General features: G+C 55.5%; 1 protein-coding gene across 1 annotated transcript in view; it reads left to right on the top strand.

Moving 5' to 3' along the window:
- FBLN1 (fibulin 1) overlaps nucleotides 1-18,860 on the top strand; it is an 82,839-nt gene extending 63,979 nt beyond the window's left edge. Inside the window, exon 17 of the mRNA XM_034987311.1 lies at nucleotides 18,056-18,860. Within this exon, the coding sequence (XP_034843202.1) occupies nucleotides 18,056-18,195 (140 nt within the window). The 3' untranslated portion in view covers nucleotides 18,196-18,860. The remainder of the gene's footprint in view (nucleotides 1-18,055) is intronic.
- Nucleotides 18,861-21,648: the final 2,788 nt, after the last annotated feature.

Raw genomic sequence — 21,648 nt, 5'->3', positions numbered from 1 at the left:
CTCAGGGCAGAGTGGGGAACAGAACGGAGCCCCTGGGAATGGAATGTGGATCAGGTCACAAAGAAAGAGCGGCTGTCCCTCACTGCGCTCGGTCACGCGTGCCCTGGTCTTTGGAATCCGGGCTGGGGCTGCGTGGAGGAGGGCCCAGGCTGGCCCCGGAAAATTCGTCCTGCTTCCGGTGGGCCCGGCCTCCTCTGCTCCTCGCTCTGATTGCAGGGCATCCATCTGGCCAGGACCCCGTGCCAGGGTCCTCATGCCAGTGTCATCTCCTGGGTAGAGGACTGAGGCCAGGGGAGTCCAGATGGCAAGGTCCCACTGGGGTAGGACCTGGACTGTATGTCGGGTTGGACCCTCATCTCTATGCCCATCCGTCGCTGCCTTATTTCTCTGCTTGGGTCTCTTCCCTGGACTTCCTTAACCCCACCTCTTCCCCTCTCCCCCTCTATCCCAAATAACTCCTGTGCACCCCGGGAGCTCTGGGCCACCGGGGGTGGCCATGCTGGTGCGTGCTGGCCCTGGACACGGGCACAACGCTGCAGCTCCAGGCCTGTCCACCTGCGGTGGATGGTTTGCTGCTGGACCTGAGCCCAAGCCTGAGCCGCCCGCAAGTCGCAGCCAAGCTTGTCTACCCCGCACCCAGCTCGGTTCTCACAAACACCTTCAGGGACGGGTGTGATCGTCTCCCTCGGGCAAAGGAGGGAACTGAGTTAAATAACCACCTGGGACAGGGCATCTGAAACCCTATGGGGCCTGGGTGTTTGCAAACTTGTTTTTAGGGGCGCAGTTCTCATTTCAAGCAATGTCTTAGAAACCCTGTATGTCAGTGGAAAGGAAGAAATTGTTTTCTGGGGCCACTCATGCCTCCTGTCTGCAGCATCCAGCGGGATGTGGGGGGGCTCCTAGCTGGGCCCAATGAGAATCAGTGTGCAGCCCCAGCTGCCTGTAGCTCCTGGAAGAGACACTGACCTGCTCACAGGTGTTGGCTGAACACCTGCCCGCTTTAGGCCATGCCCTGTTCGGACACTGGACACCGGGGTCTGGAAGGCTTCCTGGAGGAGGTGAGGTCTGAGCTGAGTCTCGACACATGTGAAGGAGTGACTGACACCTAGTGAGTACCAGGAGCAGGCGTTTCCTCCTCGCCACACCCCTGTGACATGGTGGGACTATCGTTATTCCCAGGTGAGGCAGCAAGGGCCAGAGAGAGCAAGAGCCCGGTGCTCCCCAAACACCCGGGGCTGGAGCCCACTGATGGCTGGGGCCGACTGGGGCAAAGTGACTGAGGGTTTGGGTCCCAGAGAAATACGCTTGTATAAGCTGCCAGGACCCTGAGGCCACGGAGCTCCTTCTTCCCCCAAATAACAGAAGAAGAAAGTGCCCCAAGTCCACTCAGAACCTGAAAGGGCCAGGCCTTCCCCTAATGTATCCTTTAAAAGCCCGTTCTTAGCGGGGATAAAGGCGGCTCTGCAGCAGGGCTGAGCCTGCTGTCGGCCCAAAGCCTGAGCAGACATTCTGTTGCATTCCTCCTTAACCAGCTGTCAGTGAAAAATGAAGAAAGCATTTTTAGCCTCTGCAAAAATGCCCTCTTAATGCCTGAGGTATTCCCGGGCCACGACAAAGCCTTCCTCACCCAGCCCCGGATTCAGGCTTCGCTCTTCGGGCTATCGGCTGCGGTCAAGGGCTCTACCAAGAAGGGGGTCCTTCTGGTACTAGCTCGGGATGGGGGACTTGCGGGGGCTGAGTCCTGTCAGCCCCCCTGCCGCGGGGGGCCGCCCCCTCCCCGGGCCGCTGGGCCCCAGCTAGCCTCAGCCCTCCCCGCCACCCTCCCTCCTCCCTGCTTCTTTTCAACTCTCTTTCCAAGGACAGGAGAATAAAATCGGTCTATCCTGAGGGTCAGCTTTGCCAACATTTCTGTGAAAACCTCCCCAAAGCCAAGAGGAGCTAGACAGTTCGTAGCTTGAGTGGCTTTTTAGACCCACCTTTCGATTTTGTATAGGCCCGCCCCGATCCTTGGCCAGTGGGCACGTGGATGGGAGATTTAGTGGCTTTTTGCCAGTCAGCCCCTCCTGCCACATACCCGTTTCGTGAGCTGGAGGGTGCTCGGGGAGCCTCGGGACAGTACGTCAGCCACGTGGGGTGTGAGCTCTATGCAGGTCGGGACCCTGGTTCCCCATCAGGCATGGACACACAGTAGGCGATCGAATATTTACCCAAGGCCACGCTGGAGGGACAGGAGCGCCCCGGCTCACACAGCCTCCAAGGGTCACAGCCTCCCGAGGCACTCCCCCCACCCTGGCAAGAAAGGGCCACCGGACTGGGATGGAGCCGTGACTACAGCTCACGTTTCCTGTTTTTAGTGGAATCCTTCACGCCTGGCCCCTGGTGTGTGAGGTGAGGTTCATAAAATTTGACTGTATTCGCGGACGTCCCTTATAAATAATGACAATAATTAAGGTAAGAACAGCCCTAAAACTACTAGTTAGTGAGCTCTCCCAGCCCCAAAATGGGCTGAAGTAAAAGAGATGGACTTGCTAATTGTTCTTGCCTGGTGGAGTGGGGAGTTCTGTTTTTTCAGTCTTTGCATAATTACTGGGAGGGCTCTAATTTTACTAAAACGAGCAGGAACACAAAAGAACAGATCAGTGTCAGCATCACCTGCGCTGTTAGCCTTGGGCCTCGTGAGATCTGCACTAGTCTTTCCACTTGAACTCTGACGTGACCGTCCCCGCGTTCCGGCTGCAGAGATCCTGGAAATAAACTATTGCGTAGAGGTTTCACGCGGGTATGAATCGTAGCTTCCGGGGCAGGCTGCTCCCCTGAGCTGCCCCCATGTCCCTCCGAGCAGCCGCTCCCCCTTCGCGTTCTGATTAAATTGTGGCGGTCTGCAAGGATCCAATGGTGGCCGCGCTAACGCAGCTCCCTGGTCCCCCGTGGGCAGTTGGCAGTGGGCGTCGGGGCCACCAGGACTGATCGGTTAACCGGCTTGCGCATGCCACAGAGCTTCCTGTGCTGGGTGAGGAGCATGCAGTCTCTGCCTGTAGGGAGGCTGACAGTTGCCGGAGTGGGACAGGAGAGCACCGCGGTGCTGTGGGTGCAGAGTCCGGTCACCCCTGCCTGGGCAAACTGTCGTCGCGTGCTGCCAGGAGGAGGTGGTGCCTGGATGGCTCCACCCTGGCCAGGTGAAGAATCAGACAAGGCTGTTCCCGGACCTCGTTCCCCCCGCCCTCAGCGTGGTGGTGTTTTGAACATCTTGACCATATCAATTTGAAGGAGGCACTATTCCTGGCCCAGGGGCGGCATGACGAGAGGCAGTGGGTGGGAAGGCACCCCACGCAGTTTGGTACCACCAGAGCAAGGGCGAGAAGAGAGGCTGGGAGGGGTCACAGGGCCGGGCCCCTGTAGACTTCCGCGGCCCACAGGGAGCCACTCCAGGTCCGTGACGCTCCTTGGAAGGCCTGCACCGCCCAAGGTGCTTCTAGATCCTTCTGCAGCCTCCTGCAACCTCCTGCAGCCTGAGGTGGTGGTCGTCCCCACTTTGCAGATCAAAAGACTGAGGCCAGGGGAACTAAGCTGCTTGCCAGGGCCTCTCAGCTGGGGAGCATTTGAGGACGGAAGTTGGACCTGGGCCACCTGTCTCCAGAGCCTCCCACCCCCATGGCCCTCGTGGTGCACCCTGTTTTCTTTTGGTCTACACCGGCTGACATCTATACCACTGGCATCTATCTGTCAGCAGCAGTCAGAGGGGATAGGTAGTGAAGCATTTCCTTTCGAGTAGCCACAGTGCTCCCAGCCATGGGGTCTTGGGTCTCAGGCTACCCCTTTGTGAATAAAGAGCCCCTCCAAGCCCACATGGTCAAGAGATGAGGTTTAAACACCACCATGCTGGGGAGGGAGCAGGGTCCTGGAACAGCCTTCTCTGATTCTTCACCTGACCAGTGCGAACTCATTCTTGTTCCCACAGGTGGCCGTGGTGGTGGTGGTGGTGGGGGGGCTGCTGCTTGGGACCCTCGGGCCTGCCTCTTCCCCATCTGCCCGCAGGAGGCTGGTAGGGGGGTCCAGGGCTGCAGTGGGGAGCTGCAGCCTGGGCCAAGCCACACCCCCTATGGGTACTTGCAACTTAGGGGGATTGTTTGTAGGCTGGGCAGGACTCTGGCTGGAAACATGCTTTAATTATAACCTACAAATCTGGAGAGAAATTCAGATCCCACTCTATTTGTGCCTTTGTCTCTGGAAAAGCCCTCTGGTCTGACAGTGTGTGTGTGTGTGTGTGGGTGGGTGTGAGTTTACGGGTGAGTGTATATGGATGTGTGTAGGCATGGGTGTGGCTAAGTGTCTAGGTCTGTAGGAGGATGCAGATGAGCGTGTGTATGCACACAGGGTTTGATTTCTGAGATGTGTGATACTTGCGGGCTTGGAGAAGGGTGACCCGATAATACCAAGGCTCAGCCTCATGTCCCCAGTGCAAAGCCACCCTGGGCCCAGGGCCAGGATCTGGAGGTTTTGCTCACGGTTTTGCCTGGGAGTGGAGAGGTCACCTGGTGCCCCTGTGTACGTTCACTCATTCCCGTGTGCAGAACCCTTTACACGCTCAGCACTTGTGAGCAAAACACTCCTCGTGCTGCCTTGTGGGCTGGCGTCGCTGTTTCTGTAAGAAAAGACTGAAGGGGGGCGCCTGGGTGGCTCAGTCAGTTAAGCGGCTGCCTTCGGCTCAGGTCATGATCCCAGGGTCCTGGGATCGAGCCCCGTGTCAGGCTCCCTGCTCATTGGAGAGTCTGCTTCTCCCTCTCTCTCTGCCTACTTGTGCTCTCTCTCTCTCTGTCAAATAAATAAATAAAATCTTAAAAAAAAAAAAAAGAAAAGACTGAAGGGCCGGCCCTGGGTCCTGCAGCCGGCGAGGCAGAGCTGCAGCTGGAAAGCTTGTCTGCCGCGTGCCCGCTCCGTGCTCGGTCTGCCCCGAGCTCCCTAGCCTCATGGGCGCCTCTGAGGGCCCCTGGGTCCCCCCGAGAAACTGATGGGCTCCTGTTCTTGCCCCTGGCACCGTGGCAGCTAGTCCTGTGCTCGATAAAGTCAGAATGAATGGAGGATCATGTGATTGTCCCACTCACCTCAGAGATGGTTCCCAATGTTAGGTGTAGAAGGGATATGCCCTAATTATAGACGCCCATTAATGCAATTAGATGAAATGATTATGTGAAAGCTCCTAGCAGTGCCTGGCACGCAATGAGTGTGCAGAGAGTCAGTCCTAGTGGGACCTGAGCCTTCTCCATGGAAAGGGGTCGACAGTCCCCACTTGCCCCGCTGTCTGCCGAAGCGTGATGTGTGCCGACCGGGGCGCGGGCACCCTCGGACAGTATTCCTCTTGAAGCAAACTAAAAACATCTTCACTTTGAAATAGCATTCTGAATTTCATCTGTGAGTCTAGGGGTTATTACCCTATTGCAAGTTGACTGTCTGAAAATGATCGTAGTTGGGGTGGCCCTTCTGGGGCAAAACGTGATTGAGTCTCTGTGGCCACAGTCTGAGCACTGGACTCGGGGTAAGACATTCCGGGCTTGATTCTTGCTTCCCTGTTTCTAGGTGTGTGACCTCAGGCAGTTTGCATAACCTCTCTGAGTCTCAGTTTTCATCTCAGCCAAATTGCCATAATACTTGCCTTGCTGGGTTGATAACCGCCTGCTGGGAGGACTGGATGTGCGCATTCGAACACAGCTGGGTGGGTTGTTAGGGGATAAATGAGCTGAGGTGAGGAGCCGTTTGGAGCTGTAGTGGGTGAGAGCTTGGTGCCCTTGAGGGGACGACAGGGCTGAGAGTGTTCACCCCAAAGCAGCTCCAGCTGCCCGGGAGCCATCCTTGTGGCCTGGGTGGGCGAGGCAGGCCCAGCCAGAAGCAAGATGGTGGAGGCCGTGCCGTCCAAGTTCTGGCATCCTTGAATTATCTTGCTCACTCAACAAGAACATCCCGGGTTCCTACTCTAGGCCAAGCCCCGGGCTGGGTGCTGGGCAGCAAACTTACACCCAAGCCACAGAGCTTTCTTTCATGAAGCTGCCTCCTCGCTTCCCTAGTATCCTGCCATCTGAGCTCCTGTAGGCCCCATACCTGTTAATGTCTCAGAGGGAAAGAGAAGTGGGGTGTGGCAGGGCTGCCCCGTCCAGCTGAATATGTTGTGTACTGCAAAACCCCAGGGTTTTCAGCCTCTTCCGTGTGCAGTGCACAACATACGGGCTAGTACACAGCAAACCTGTTACAAGAGCTCGTGAGCGAAGATCCCAAGCTCACGGCACCTCCGCCCCCCGCCGAGGGAAGCCTCTTTCAGAGCAAAGCGCTTGCTTGCCCAACTATCTGGCTTCAGGGCACCTTCGGCTGTCCCAGCCAGCGGGGCGCAGATCACCTCTTTAAAATCATTACCCCAAGGGGTTAAACGTGTGCTGCTGACCCTGTCCTGCAGCCTGATTCAGAAAGCTTGGCCCGGGATCAGTACACATTACAGATGACATTCAGAAATTCCACCTAAAAACAACAGTGCGGCTGTCCCTGCCGGGTGACGAGTGATTGGCCCTGTCCCGGCTTTCACGGCAAATCCCAGGGATTAGGCGCTCTCTCTGCTCCCGGAGACGCAGCCTGCCCGTCACCCCGGGCCACACCCTGGCCAGCAGCCAGCGTGTTTCCTGGGGTGATGGCCCAGCAGCCTCGGGGCCCAGGATGGGCCGTGGCCCGTCTTCACCCTGAGGCTGGCAGCGTCACTGAGGGTGGTGGGAGGTGGAGTGTATGTGGGAGGGTCTCTTGAAGGGGATGGGATGGAGATGAGAGGGACAAACACTTCTTGTGCCCCCTGTGCTGGGATCCCGTGGAGCAGAGATGGGGTGGAGGGCATGGGGCCCAGTGCTGCACCTGACCTCATAACCGTGCTCAAATGTCAGTTTTATGCCCCCAAAACCCTCAAAGGAGGGCTCTCGGCCGCCAGTTTCACCGACACAGACTCTCAGAGGTCACCCCTCACACAGCTGACGATGCCCCCAGGCAGCCCCCCCAGGCTTGTGCTGGACCCTCCGAGGGCTCGGTGGGGCTCAGGGCTTTGGAGTCCCCCCGAGTGAGGCATGCAGGGAACCCTGCTCCTGCCCAGACTGCCCCAGTGGCCCGAGCTGGACCCGCTGAGCCTGGCCAACGCATGCCTCCTGTCTCAGCAATGTGCATCCGTGTCACGGCAAAATGTGCCCTAGCCCCTCGGTTCCTAAAGCCAGGAGCCAGGGACCCTCTACACCCCCTCAGTGGCTCCCCTTACACCCCCACAACCAGCTGCTGCCGGGACTGCCAGCTTTTAAACCCCTGCTGCCCAGCCAGAGAGACATCCTCCGCCTAGGCCTGTCCTTGTCCTCCTCGGCACTCAGCACTCTTGTCCCTTCTCTCTGTCCACTGTTCTCCAGCCCCCCAGCCCATGCCTCAGACCCCAGACATCCGTGGCCTCTCCCCTCTTCTGGACATTAGCTAGGACATGCCCCTCTTCCTCCTCTGGGTAAACTCCTATCCATCCCTCAAAGCCCAGGTCAGTGTCAAATTCTCCTCTTGCCCACCCTCTGCACCCCCACAGGCTGGAGTATTCGGCTGCTCCCCTGTGTTCCACAGCAGCCTGGATGGGCCTCTTTTGGGACTCTTCCCATATCCCTTCTTCCAGCAAACACTGTCTATGCCCTGCAGAGGCAGGTCCTGGTCCAGGGGACACAGCAGCAACCAAGACAGACAGACATGCATCCCTGCCACATATTCATTTTATTCCAGAGGGTGGGAGCAGACAAGAAACGAGTAGAATATGTTCACGGTCAGGGGGTGGTGAGTGCGATGCAGAGGGCTGGAGAGGAGGAGGGGGAAGGTGTGGGTGGGGCAGAGGAACAACTTTAAATCTGGTAGTCAGAGACAGTTGTCTAACCTGAGGAGCTGAGGCAATGAGGCACACGGAGATGTGAGGAACAGAGCACATGCAAAGTCCCTGAGGCAGAGGGAATGGCACGTGCAAAGTCCCTGAGGCAGACAGAGGCAAGCCTGGTGTCTTTGAACCGCAGCAAGGAGGCCAATGTGGCTGAGCAGAGGCATGAGCTGGTGGCTGGTGAGGCGGGGTCTTGAGGCTGTTGTGAGGCCACTGGCTTTTCCACTGAGTGAGGTAGGAGCCATGTGAGGGTCTTGAGGCGGGGAGTGAGATGACCTAAGGCTTTAAAGGCTGACTCTGGGGGCGGGGCCGAGGCTCCCACAGCCGGCTGGGCTGAGGCGATGGTGGGACCCCCCCATGCGGGTCCAGCAGAAGGCATGAGAGGGAGACAGATTCGGGGTGTCATTAGAAGGGAGTGCCACATTTTGCTATGAGTTGGATGTAGGCTGGATAACCCCACAGATTTTGGCCCGAAAACGGGAAGACTGGCATTGCCGTCTGCTGAGACGAGAAGGCCGAGACACTGCAGCTTTGGGGAGGCCGGAAGTTCAGTTTGGACATTAGGATCAAGACGCCATGGCCCCATGGTGGTGAGCACTGAAACAGATGAGCTTGGGAGATGTTAGCGTGGGGATGGTGATCAGAGCCCGTGACCCCATGAGCTCCCCGAGGGAGCGAGTGTAGACACAGAGAAGAGGCCAAGATGGGGCGCCGCAGCCCTCGTGCTCAAGGTCGGGGTGAGCCAGCGAGCGTAGAGCCGAGATGTCCTGGAAGAGGGGAAGGCATTTCCCGGAGGGCACACCCATTGGATTAGGTGACGCCCAGGCCACTGGTGACCTTGGCGAGGCCCTCCCAGTGCACAGGGTGGAGGGGAGACGCTCGGGGCAGGATCACTGGAGAATCCTTCTGGAATGGGAGCACAGAAATGCCCGCGCCCGCGGCAGGGGTGCGGTGCTCACGGCCCCATGAGTTCTTGCTGGTCTTGTTCTTCCAACAATTATGAATTCCTGGAGGCAAGGACCTACGAGGGGCAGGGCGTTTCTGGACGGACTCTGCGAGGAACATCTGCTCCGTGGCTGAGACTGGGGACCCCAAGTAGCGTCCTAGTTATCACTGTCATCAGACTAATAGCTAACCCCCTGGGGACCTTGCTGTGTGCCAGCCACTCTTCCAGCATGGTGGAGATGCTACTCACTTTCCTCCCCATCTGCAGACGGGGAAACTGAGGCACACAGCATGTTCGGGCTCAGGGAGCGTGAGTCAGGAGAGCACACGGGGTGTCGGGACTCCATGTGGGGTTCCTGGGCCATGACCTTCCAGGGCGACCTTGGGCAGGGTGAAGTCTGACTCTTCGGGGTCCAGCCCAGTCCTGAAATTCCTCTGCATCTGCATTTCCGAGCATACCCCCCCCGCCCCCAGACTGTTCTTGCCAGGCCGACTTGTCCTTCAAAGTTCAGCCGAGACTAATTCCTTGGCGAAGCTTCCATGGGCTGCCAGGGCCTGGTCTGGGGTGAGCACTTCTCCCGAGCTCCCCCGAAGCCTCTTTCCTCACTTTCCCAGGCTCTGCGGCCCCGCCATCTACGTCTGACTCCCCCAGGGGGCCGAGAGCTCCATGAGGACCCTCACCAGTGCTGGGCAGTGTTTATACCCATGGCATCCAGCACAGTGCGTGCCCAGAACACGGGCTCCGTGCTTGCCAAAGGAAAGAGAAGAGAGGGCGCTGTGTTGCAACCAGAAGTGGGGGCTCGGGGTCCCTACTCTGCACTCAGCAGCTGCACACCGGGCCGGCGTCTTAATTCCTCAGGGCCTTGGTTGCCTCTGAAGAAGGAGGTAATGTCGCAGAGGTCAGGACTTGGCTCACTCTGGTACTCCCAAGTCTCTAATTCTAAGTCCAGTTGGCAAGACTGTGCACACCTGCCTTTCTGTGGTCTTTGCACATCCTGGGGGGACTGTGAGGGGTTCAGTGCGGCGGGGGCAGAGTGCTGAGAACGCGGGGGACCTGAGCAAGGTGAACTCCACCTGCTGTGAGCTGGGGGCTGGGGTGGGAGAGATGCGATTTTTGGCTGAGCCACACCTCATCCCCAGGATCCGACCTGTGTTCTAGAAGGCTGGCTGTGGCCGCAGTGGGGGCAGCGCGTTGGGGGTGAGGAGGAAGGTGTTGTAAGGTCAGGCCTGACCTGAGGCGGGGTTGGGGCCAGAGCAGACAGGAGGGTGTGGACACTCTTGCCGATGGAATTCCTCTGCGTCCGTGGTGACGGAGTGGGAGGGATGGAAGCCAGGCGGCCTGCTGAGGATGGGAGGATGGGTCCAAGTTCTCTGGAGACTGCAGAAGAGCAGTGGGTTTGGGGGAAGGGAGCATCTGGGGAGATCTGAGCGGAAGGACCCCAGCAGGCAGGGGTGGGGGCAGCAAATGATTTCTTATCCTCCTCCTCATGGGCACATTTTTGGCTAACTAACTCCGTTGAAGTCGGTGCCTTAGATGGTGAATCCCTTCCAGAAAAGTGCCCGGCCTCCTCTTCCTCTGGCGAGCCACACTGCTCGGTGGAAGGGGCGTGGCCCAGGGTGGGCTCCCTGATGCTCACTTCCCCGCACTGAGCCGGTTCCTCCTCCAGGAGCACAGACAATGCTGTTGACAGGAGGAGGACCAGACAGTAGACGGGAGTGGGCTTCCCAAGGACAAAGCGCGGTAGAAACTCAGCTTCCACATCAGGGAGGAAGGCTGAAAGGTCTAGCTTTCCACATTTCTCCCAGAGGGGAAGGGTGGTCTCCGGGGGCTGCCTCTCGCGCCTGCAGCTGTCCCGTCCAGGCTGCTTTAGCTCCCGGGAGGCTGGCGGGGGGAGCACACTTAGAACAATCGAGAAGTGTGGATGGCGAGTTCTGTGAAGACATGTTGAGTGCCATTTGGTATTTTAAATATGCAGCCAGACTCCTGTCCCCCTTCCTTCCAAGCTCCTGCCTGGGTGTTTCTCAGGGGGAGAAGAGAAGACGGGGTTTCGGGAGCTCAGTTCCTCCACTGCCAATTACAGATGTGACTGCTTCCTGGTTCCTTTCTGCCATGCTTGCCCTATATGTATGACTCAGCCAAGGGCAGCACATTCTGGAAGTTTCCTCCATGTCACGTGGCACTGTGAAGAGGGAGGAGACGCAGGGGGTTGGGAAGAGCTGGGCTTTGGGGTCAGTCCCAGCTGGATGGCATCCGGAGCTGTGCGCTGTGGGACCCGGGGCATCCGGCCCTCCAAGGCCACTCTACTCCCCCAGGGAAGGGAGGGGACGGTCTGTTCCCGATAGCACTGTGGTGAGGACCGAAGAAGCCACCGGCCCGTGAGGTCCACCTGTTTCCCTTCCCCTTCGCCTGCTGTGTGTCCCTCCCTGAGCCCATCCATGCTCTAGTTTTGTTTTGTTTTGTTTTGTTTTAAGTAATATCTAAGCCCGATGTGGGGCTCAAACTCACGACCCCAAGAGCAAGAGTCGCATGCTCCTGACTGAGCTGGGCGCCCCATCTCTTTATATGTACCCACAGTGTATCTTCATTTTCTTGGGTTTTCCTCTTTGCCGTTGATCTGTGCTCTTAATCCTCGTCTGCAGGGTTCATTATTTGTACCAAGGAGACTTCACTGAGATGTGGGTGATGATGTGCCCCTTCCCGATTGCCCGTCATGTCTGTGTTTGTCGTGACCACGCGGGTCTCCTCTGACCTCCCGGTTCTCGGTCCCAGCACCTGGGTCCCAGCACCTCGGCCGGCACTCCGCCTTCCTCCTTGCTTGTGGCCCTGCGTGGTGGCCACTGAGGCCAGATAGTGAGGACTTGCTCTTCCTCGTCCCCTTTCCACCTAAGCCAGGAAACTCAACGACCTTCGACAACTGTGCATTCTCCCTCTCCCCATGCTCTCCTTTCCGGGTGATAATTTTCCACTTTGTAAACTGTGCTTAATGCTTTGATGTTCAGTTCGTTCACTCATTCATTCAGCAAATGTGGGCTGAGGACCTCCTGTGTGTCAAGTGCAAAGCAGGACGAAGAACCTGCTCTGTGACGCATGCCAGAGACACAAGAGTGGCCGGAAAGACGGTGCCGTTGGCCCCCGGAATTACACAGCCACGGGGAGACTGATGACTCCCAAGAGAGCAAGTGGTTCTATAACCGGGTTTCACGGAGGGATAGCTTCTCCCTCTTTTTATTATGCCGGCACGTGACTTTCTTACCTCTGTCTTTCCTAAGCCGGATCTCTCTTAAAAGCACGGTTAATTTCCACTGACATGAGATCAACACGAAGTCTCTTGATGCATCACCTGGCTTGTTAAAATCCTCTCTGACAACCCCGTTCACGCATTATACTTTGTCATTTAGAATCACAGGACTTCTGGGTTGAAGGCTGACCTTGAGAACGCATGGTGACTTGCACAAGGTCACACCTCTGGTCCCTGTGGAGCCAGGGCCGGAACCCAAGTCTGTGATCACGGGTCTCTTTATAGATCAGCGTCTCGTGTCAGAGACAAGACCCGTGCAGAGAGCGCCACGGCTGCTTTCCATCCTTCCAAACAACAGACGGACACTTGGGTGCCACGCCAAGCAGCAGACGCTGGGGGGTGGATTCAAGGGCCAGGAGGACCGACCACAGACCCCACGGGATGACCAAGATCCCCGTTGGACCTCTGTGCTTCATGTCGGGCTCCTGGATCCCAGCACATCAGCTGCAATTTACAGAGCAGAGACGAGATGTGAAGGTGAAGTGCCCGAGGGGCCTACATTTTTCAAAGGGAAAAAAAAGGCTTAATTATATCTTTAAGAGGCACAGACACGTCGACACGCCAAGGAATACTAGCAGCGTCTGAGACCCGAAGCAGAAATGCCAAGGACGAGGATTTGGAAGATTAACACAGTTGAACTCGGCACCATGGTGGTTTTTTTTTTTTAATTTCTGGGGCTCTGGAAAGCTGAGGAGGTAAACACCCCAGCAGGTCAGATGGACACGCCAGGCTTGATGGAAATGCACCTCTCCCTTGGGCCTGTATTTTGCTGCTAGACTGGTCATTAACTAGTGTCCTTCAGAGTCTTCCGTGGCTCCTCTTTCCTACAGGACAGAGTTTTGTCTTCCTTCCTAGATTGTGGGGGGCCTCAAGGACTCCTGTCCCTTCTTTCCTCTTGCCTTCTTTCTTCCTCCGCCTTATCCCACTCAGTCATCATGATGGTGCTCTGTGCTGGGGACAGTGGGATGCATGAGTTGCAGATGGTGCCCCTCGAAGGGGGAGCCAACTGTCGCATCCCAGCCATGGGCAGGTGCAGCGTTAGAGCTGAGGGGGATGAGGTATCAGGTACCCCAGGGCTGGGGAGGCTTCATGAAAGAGGACCTAAGCGGTCCAGCTGGTCCCCAATGCCTAGCACACAACAAATGCCAATATCATATCTGTAGAATCAAGTTGAGGGGAGAGTTGGGCCGCCGGGGGAGACTTTTCGATCTCTGTGGTGCCACAGATGGGCAGCACGTGTCTCTCTTCCTCCCTCCCCTGTTTCCCTGCTGTAGGAAGGTTGGTAGTGGTTCTGAATGAACACTGGTCTAGAATCCATGGTGGGGAAGAAGCCAGGAGACTGCAGACCTAGACTCCTGGTTCTGTGAGACTGACGAGGTGTGAGGTCCTGGGAGCAGGCTGTGACCACCTCCTCAGCCTCATCTGCCTTTCTCTTCCCAGGATTGACACTGTTCTGAGAACTGGCCTGAACCATCATACTTTGGGGATTTGCCCAAGTCCTTCCTGCTTCCTAGGTTCATAATTATTCTTCAAAATCCAATTTAAATGTCTGTAGAATCTTCATTAAACCTGCCCCTGTGTAGAATGTCCTCTAATGGATGGATGGGTGGATGGATGGATGGATGGATGGATATCTCGGCAGGTGGATGGATGGATGGATGGGTGGATGGCTGGCTGGATGGATAGATAGGTGGGTAGTAGATGTATAGATGGGTGGGTGGATGGATGGATGGATAGCTCGGTAGGTGGATGGATGGATGGATGGATGGATGGATAGGTAGGTAGGTGGATGGATGGATGGATGGATAGGTGGGTGGGTGGATGGATAAATGGATGGATGGGTGGGTAGATGGATTGATGAGTGGATAGATGATTGGGTGGATGGATGGATTGGTGGATGGATGGGTAGGAAAGCTGTAAAGAAAGAAGTGATATCAGGAGAAAGCCTGGGCTTGGTCAAAGGGAGGACTAGGAGGTGGAACTCAAGCTCAGACTATCCTGGGAAAGGAGGGAACATGTTCACCCAAACCAGAGCTCCAGGGGAAGTGTGACTAAGCAGAAGAAGTAGTGGTCAGGTCCACAGAATGGGTGTGGCCTGGAAAGGGAGCCCTGGGTTAGCTGGGATTATGGTTAGAGGTGGGGATTCAGTGCTGACTTCAGGTCAGAGGGAAGGGGTAGAGAAGCTCCTTCTGGTGAGGTTGGGGGGGGAGCAGGGGGGCAGGCAGGGGACACACTTCTGAGCTTTGCTATGTGCACTCATGATTTCTTGTTTCACAATTGCAGCACGCATATTTGTCCTGCCTTAGTCATTTTTCTTGTTAAATGCAAATACCCTGCAGAAATCTCGGCTCTGAGTGTGACCTGCATCAGAAGTCAGGCCCACCTCCCCCCTGGCCCTTCCCAGTTCCCCTTTCACTAATGCAGCCCCTGGCTTCCTTCCACGCCTCTTTTGTCTCAACACTCAGCTGCAGCCAAACAATGAGCCATCGCATGGCAGAGACCAAACCTCGAAAAGTGCCCAACATGATGGATTTAGATGCAAACGCTTTCTACACATTCGGGGCTTTCCTTTTAGTACAGTTTTAAAATCAATCCCGTAAAAATACTCAACACTTGCTCTGTTTTTCCATCATCCAAGAATTCAGCCATACTTTGAAAATCAGATCACATTTAATTTGGAATTGCAAAATGCTTTTTTTGCTGTCCAGTAGTCATTTCTGAGGGTGAAGGAGGAGGATGTCCTCGTGCTTGTTTTGTTTCTGATTTTGAAGGTTGCTATTTTTAATCCCCGTTTCACAGAAGAGCAAATTAAAATGCAGGAAGGTTAACAAACTCTTCTGGGGTCATACTGCTCTTCCCTGTCCCCATGCTGAGCCACGAGGACAGCCCAACATTGCCTTTATGTACTTACTTAGTACAGTGCTTGGCACACATACACAATGCCCAGAAACTTCTGTGGCTCTAAACCGTTCATGCTATTCAAATGTGTGTGTATAATAATTTTATAATATTTATATTTTACATATAAATGTATAAGCACATTTTATATTTTTATACAATATTCATAAATTATATAAACACATTTATATATATAAATATATATAAAAGTTTACATACATTTAAAATATATATATAAAAGTTTACATACATTTAAAATATATAATTATACATTTTTATATTCATATTTATATATAAGATTTTAATATATATTTAAATAAGTATATTTACATATTTCATAGTATCTAGTTATACATTGGCATTATAATAATAACATAATTTAAATTATTTATAATCTATATCACATTAATTATATGCTATATAAAGAGAATAATGATAAATAGAAATAAATACATATCCGATCGTAGTTTGCAGAAATGTACTCTCCAGGGGTGCCTGGGTGGCTCAGTGGTTGAGCGTCTGCCTTCAGCTCAGGTCATGATCCCGGGGTCCTGGGATCGAGTCCCACATCGGGCTCCCTGCTCAGTGGGGAGTCTGCTTCTCCCTCTGCTTCTGCTGCTCCCCCTGCTTGTGCTCTCTCTCTCGCTGTCTCTCCTGCTCTCTGTCAAATAAATAAACTCTTAAAAAAAAAAAAAAAAAAGAAATGTACTCTCCACTCCACTGCTCCTCTGTCCCAAAATAGTTCTCAGGCTCCCCCAGCCTCTCACCTCTTCCTTGAAGACCCGGAAACTTCTCTGAGCACTGGAAGCAGAGTAGTAACTTCTGCCCCGAGGGTGGGTGAAGTCAGGAGGTAACCCGGACCACTGAGTCTGGTGGGCAGCACCGTGGGCCTCAGGCCTGGGGAGAGGAGAAGCTGACATGGACGGGGGCCCACTGGGGAGCCCCCACCGACCCAGCCCAGATTCTGTGGGGGGGGTTCGTGGGCGGGAGCGGCCGGGTCGTCAGGGGCCACTGGCAAACGGAGGGCTGCTGACAAGCCCGCGTCTTTAGCAGCGAGCTGAAGATGTTCACGGGCATTCACCCGGGACAAAGCTACAATGTCACCGTCGGGCAGGGCCAGAGAAAGGGTGCTGACAGCCTGCAGAATCTCTCTCCATCAGAGCGAAAGCCCTTGTTTACTTAGAATAGCCTGGAATTCCACCCCGGCTGCTGGGCATTTCACTTTTGAGACATAAGCCCAGAGACTGAAAGGGGGGATGGCACGCCGAAATTCCCCTTCTGAGCATGAACTTGGCGCCACCGCAGAAGGCCTTCGCCAGCCTTCAGTGCCCCCCGAGCCTTTGACGCGGGCAGGGGCGGCCCCGGGGCCTGACAACGCTGCCCCGTGCTTGGGTCCCGGGTCTGTGGCAGGGAGTCAGCAGTGCGGAGCAGCAAAGAATCAGCGGCGATTGCTCAGCACGTGGTTGTGGAGCCGCCGGGCCGAGCTTGCCCCCTGCCCGCCCGCTGCTCTGGTGCACCTCGACGGCCGGCTGAGGGGCGCCCGTCCACGCTTCCCACCCCGCCCGCAGTGACCTCGCCTCCGCGGCTTAAAATCAGCCGCGGAGATTGTACAGTCCAGCGGGAGAGCCACCCCTCGGGGCAGGTCCTAATATCAGAGCAGGCGGGACGGAGAAAGGACTTCGGACGTCATTCATCCCTAAATGTCAACAGCTCTGGTGGCACCTGGTCGGCCGCAAGCACCGGGAATCCATCAACCTGCAGACTTTGCTTGTGTTGCTTCCTCCGCAGGGGGGAGCCCCTCCTCCAAGAAGCCTTCCCTGACTCCGTCAGACTCCGTCTCCTCCATTCTCCTCTGCTGGACTTCTATTAGAACACGGCACTTAACTCAGATCCTTCACGGGCTTTGAAACCAGGATTCTGTTATTTTCTCTGTGTCACTGAGAACGGCTCCGGGGGCCTATGGAGGAAGGTATGGATGCAGGTGGAGGTGAAGGTTGAGCCCTCAGTCTGGCGGGGAGGCGGCCCTGCACACCCGCAGCTCATCCTTTGGGCAGTTGCTGTGCTGGGTCATCTGGATCGTGCGCTGCAGAAACACAGGGTCACATGGTATCATTTGTTCACTGAAAAAGCCGAGGCCCAGAAAGGGCAGCAGCGTCTCCACAGTCCGGCCAGGGTAACGCCCACCCTAGCCCCATCCATCTCATCCGAGAGGGCAGGAGAGTTCGCTCTGAGCCTCTGGGTGTCCTGTGGAGGCAAGGTTGGGCTAGCAAAGCCTGGCCTGGAGACAGGGAGATGGCCAGGCACGGGTTTGGAGAGAGTTATGGAATCCACTCTTTCCCCCCAGTCCTGCTCCCCTGCAAATCTGCCTCGAGTTGTTCCCTCTTCCGAGCTGAGCTTTGTCTGTGCCCTGTACTCTGAGCCGTGGCGGAGGAGGCCGCCAGTCATGGCCTTTGTGTGGTCCCTCCACCACCTGTCCTCCTGCTGATGGCCCTGGCCAAGCTCCGCTGCTCAGGCTGGACCTGCTCTGAGGCTCTGTTGGCAGAGCTGCCTCTTGCTCATCGGTTACCAGCAACACTGGTGAGCTCAGGTATCACCCTCCACAGAGGCATGGACAGTGAGGGGTCCAGGGGCATGTCCCGTGGAGACAGCTCTGCTTGGATAAAGGGTTTCCGGGACCCCGCTGTGATCTTCAGTATCACAGGAGACAGGATCACATCTGCTTTGCTTCTTCCCCAGGGTCAGAACTGGGCACGGTGGGTAGGAAGGAGGGGGACAAGCGTCTATTGGGCATCCACTCCACACCAGGCCTGCTTCTAGGCTCTTCCAAATCCTCTGTCAGGTAGATAGCCAGAGTGAGCTCACTGTCATTTGTCCCCTGGAGGTGGAAGCAGAGCCCAGGGGTGACCACTGGGAGGTGGATGCTAGACAGGGGACTCAAACTTTATCTGGCTCAGCATGGGACTTGAGGGGGTCTAAGACGCCTTCTGTTTCTCTCCAGGTGTCGTGCGCCAGGTGCGGCCCATTGTGGGCCCATTCCATGCCGTCCTGAAGCTGGAGATGAACTACGTGGTCGGGGGTGTGGTGTCCCACCGAAACGTGGTCAACGTGCACATCTTTGTCTCTGAGTACTGGTTCTGAGGGCCTGTCCATGGCGCAGCATGTCTGTGCCTCCAGGCCAAGTCATTGCCACACCAACCATGCCTATCCCTCGTGACATTTCTTAAACTGATGTATTTGTTTTAGTGTTAGGCCAACATGTATTAAGCTGGGCCAGATGAATAAGTTCATCTGATGTATTTCGGTATTTAAATAATGAGTCCAATTACTCAACTGTTTGTTGAAAACCTTGCTTATTTTTGAACGCAAAGGTTAAAGTTTGCTCCCTTTCTCTGCCCGGGGGCTAAGCATTGCTAAGGACCAAGGAAAGAAAGACATTTTTCAGGGGGCAGCCAGTCTAGATGCCAAGAGAAAACCAGTTCTTGCACTGATCATATGAAATTTGACATTTGGTACATTTTTTGCCAATTGGATGCTGTATGTCCAATGACACGGTTGCTGTCGAGTAGCAGGTACGACCCGTTCTGCCCAGAAGCAGCATGACGTGATGCCTCGGGGAGCACTTAGAAGGTGCATTATGGTTCTGCTAAAGCAGGAAAAATTCTTCGGGAAAGAAAGACAGAGCCTGTTAGGTTTGTGTGTGGACCCTGTGTGGTCAGCAAGGGAGTGGCTGGGTTTTCTCTGCACCCTGCATCCATCTTTTCTTATCAGAGGGGGGGAAATAAACAGTTTTGTGATCCTCCTGATGGCCTGTGCATGAGAGTCTTTCAAGAAGGGGGCTTTCCTCTAGCAAAGCACCTGGGAATGCCCCTTCACGCCTTCTTAGAGACCCTCTGCCCCCTGGGAGGCTCTGGGGTGGGACCCGGCCCGTGTATAGGAATAGCTTTCCACCCATGTCGTTTCTGATACCACGCTGCCCTCTGACAAGTGTAGTTCAAGCCCACTCCGTGCCCCATGTCCAGCCCTGCTAGGCAAGATAGTATTCCGTATGGGATCCTGGTCCCTTCTAGAAATCACCGGGGAGAAATAACGATTCCCTTCAGCAGGAAGGAGAGACCACCGGGGTGCAGTGAGTTCCCATGCACTTGGCCTGTGGTGCTTCATTCATTGCTCCCAGAACCCGGCAAGGTGTGCATGATCAGACACAATTTCAAGATGAGCAAAGAGGACTCAGAGAGAGGAACTCCACGGCCCAAGTCACACAGCTTTTCAGGGACACGGGATTCAAATTCAGTTTATCAGGTGCCAAACTCCATCCCTCTGTGAAGCCCTGGGTCAGAAGAGAGGTGGATAGACTGGGTTTATAGGGTGTCCCAACACCCCCAGCCTAAGCTCCGCAGCAACTGGGACCCACAGGGATTCAGCACCAGGGCCCCTCGCTTCCACACATGCCTCTTCTCTGGATCCTCCCCGGGTTTATCCCATCTTCTTGGGCAGGGACCCCACTTGTGGCTCAGAGCCTCTCTTCTCCCATGTTCCAGCTCACCTCAGCAGACTGGACCCTGGCACTGGCTGAGAGCTCAACCCCACATGGGATGTCACCCTTGGGATTTCAATGTGGCTGGTGTTCTGGTCTTTGAAATGAGCACTACTCCAACTGCAGAATGTAGTCTCTAGCCGCCTTTGGGAACTCCCTGTGTTTCTGAGGTCACTCATTCTGGGCATTGGTCTGTCAAAGCCAGGCCAGGGCCAGCCAGGCACAAGACCTGCGGGGCCTGGGCATCTTGAAGTAGTGGGAAGGGGAAGAACGGGAACAATCCAAGGAGCCATCCGAGAAGCTCTGAACGCCAGTGAATTGGGGTCTTGGCAGGGAAGGGGGGACCTGGGGTCCGATCACAGGAATGGAAGCCTCAGGGTGATGGGCAGGAAGTGAGAAGGCCACTTGGGGTTCTGGTTTCCTGCCTGCAATTTGGGGGACAAGTCGGCAAGAGCCAGACAGTTGGGGCCCACGCCCTCAGAGAGGGAGGTTTCTCCTGCTCCGGGATTCCTGGGTGGGGCAGAGGGGGAGGACAGAAGCAAGGACCCCTGGAAAAGGCCTTCCCACTCTCTTTATAGGGGTTAGGGCGGGAGCTGCCATTGGCGGGCAGAGCCACGCCTCCTGTCTTTGATTGGCTCTCGGGAGAACATGTGACCCACGTTGGCCAATCAACCTTCCTGAGGGTGGGCGGGGGGCGTGGGAGCGGGCAGAGGGAAAGCGCAGAGGGCAGGGAGCTGCCAGGAGGAAAAGCAGAGGGGAAGAGAGTGAGCCGGGCCCTTGCCCCGCGTGACTCAGAGAGCCGGAGAGGCCGAGTCAGACCTCACCTCGGCAGGGGCCAGCAGCGCGGGCCACCGCCACCCACCCAGCCTCGGTTTCTGCACCTGCAAAGTGGAGGCAGTGATCCCTGCCCGGCCGCCCCGCCCTCGATGGCAGCCCGCCGCGCCGGAGACGAGGAGCACAGAAGGGCTCTGCATCTTCAAGTGCTGCGTACCTGTGCCCGATCTTAATGCACTCATCGTTCAAAGTGATGATGGAGGAGGAGGAGGGGGAGGGGGAGGGGGAGGGGGAGGAGGAGGAGGAGGAGGAGGAGGAGGAGGAGGAGGAGGAGGAGTGATGGCCTCTGTCAATCAGGCCACACCAGTGCGCTCTGCATTTCCTTTTCTTAGCCACCCGTGAGAGACTGGGGAGACAGTTGTGTAGATTACACAAGAGCCCAACTTTGCATATTTGATATCATGCCCTGGGTTGGGCACCGGATGGAGCAATAAGTGTCCCATTATTCTTGCCAAGTAATTACTACCAGGGCCCAGCTTCGGCTACATTAGGGGCCCAGCTAATGGGAACCAGCAGGGCCTCTGGGCCCCAGACCACAGTGATCTCTTTTTAATTGCAGCCTTAGGACAAAATAATCGAGGGGAGTCACTAAAGGGAAAGCAAGTTTATAAGCAGGATGAGAAGGCAAAGGCACACAGACATTAGACCAAACTCTCTTTGCTGATTTGGTAGCAGAAGAAAGTTGGAGGGAAGGTTCCAGAAGGTCTTTGTTGTCATGTTCTGCCGGAAAGCTGTGTCTGTTTTGAATGAAGGGAACCTACACTAATGTTCAGAGGAGCAATGCAGCGTGGTGGCAGGAGGGCCTAGGGCACCTGGCGTCCTGGAGGGACCAGTGTTAAGGTGGTGACCACCCGGTCACCTAGAGCCCAAGGAGGTTAGCTTTCCTAAGTCCCATCAAGGTCCTCAAGTTCGTTCAGGTGAAAAAAAAACACCTGGAAATCATGCTACATTTTCTCGTTACCAATATTTTATCATGAAAATTTCCAAACATACAGCAGAGGTGAAAGAATTCAACAGTGAAGGCCAGGGTACCCACCACCTAGATCCTACCATTACCATTTTACAAGATCAGTTTGCATTTCAAAGAAATATGATTTGATGATATTAAATTTCACATTAAAAAAAAAAGCTCTGTGGGTTTTGCAGGCTCAAGGTCAGATCCTGCCACTCACGAACTGTGTGGCCTTGGGCACATTGCTTCGTGTCTCAGATCCTCAGTTCTC

The sequence above is a fragment of the Mirounga leonina genome, unplaced genomic scaffold (genome assembly GCF_011800145.1).
Source record: "Mirounga leonina isolate KUSES-001 unplaced genomic scaffold, KU_Mleo_1.0 Mir_418, whole genome shotgun sequence".
In the NCBI taxonomy this organism is placed as follows: domain Eukaryota; kingdom Metazoa; phylum Chordata; class Mammalia; order Carnivora; family Phocidae; genus Mirounga; species Mirounga leonina.
Note: the sequence above shows the minus strand (reverse complement) of the source record. Positions and strands in the feature narration are given on the sequence as shown.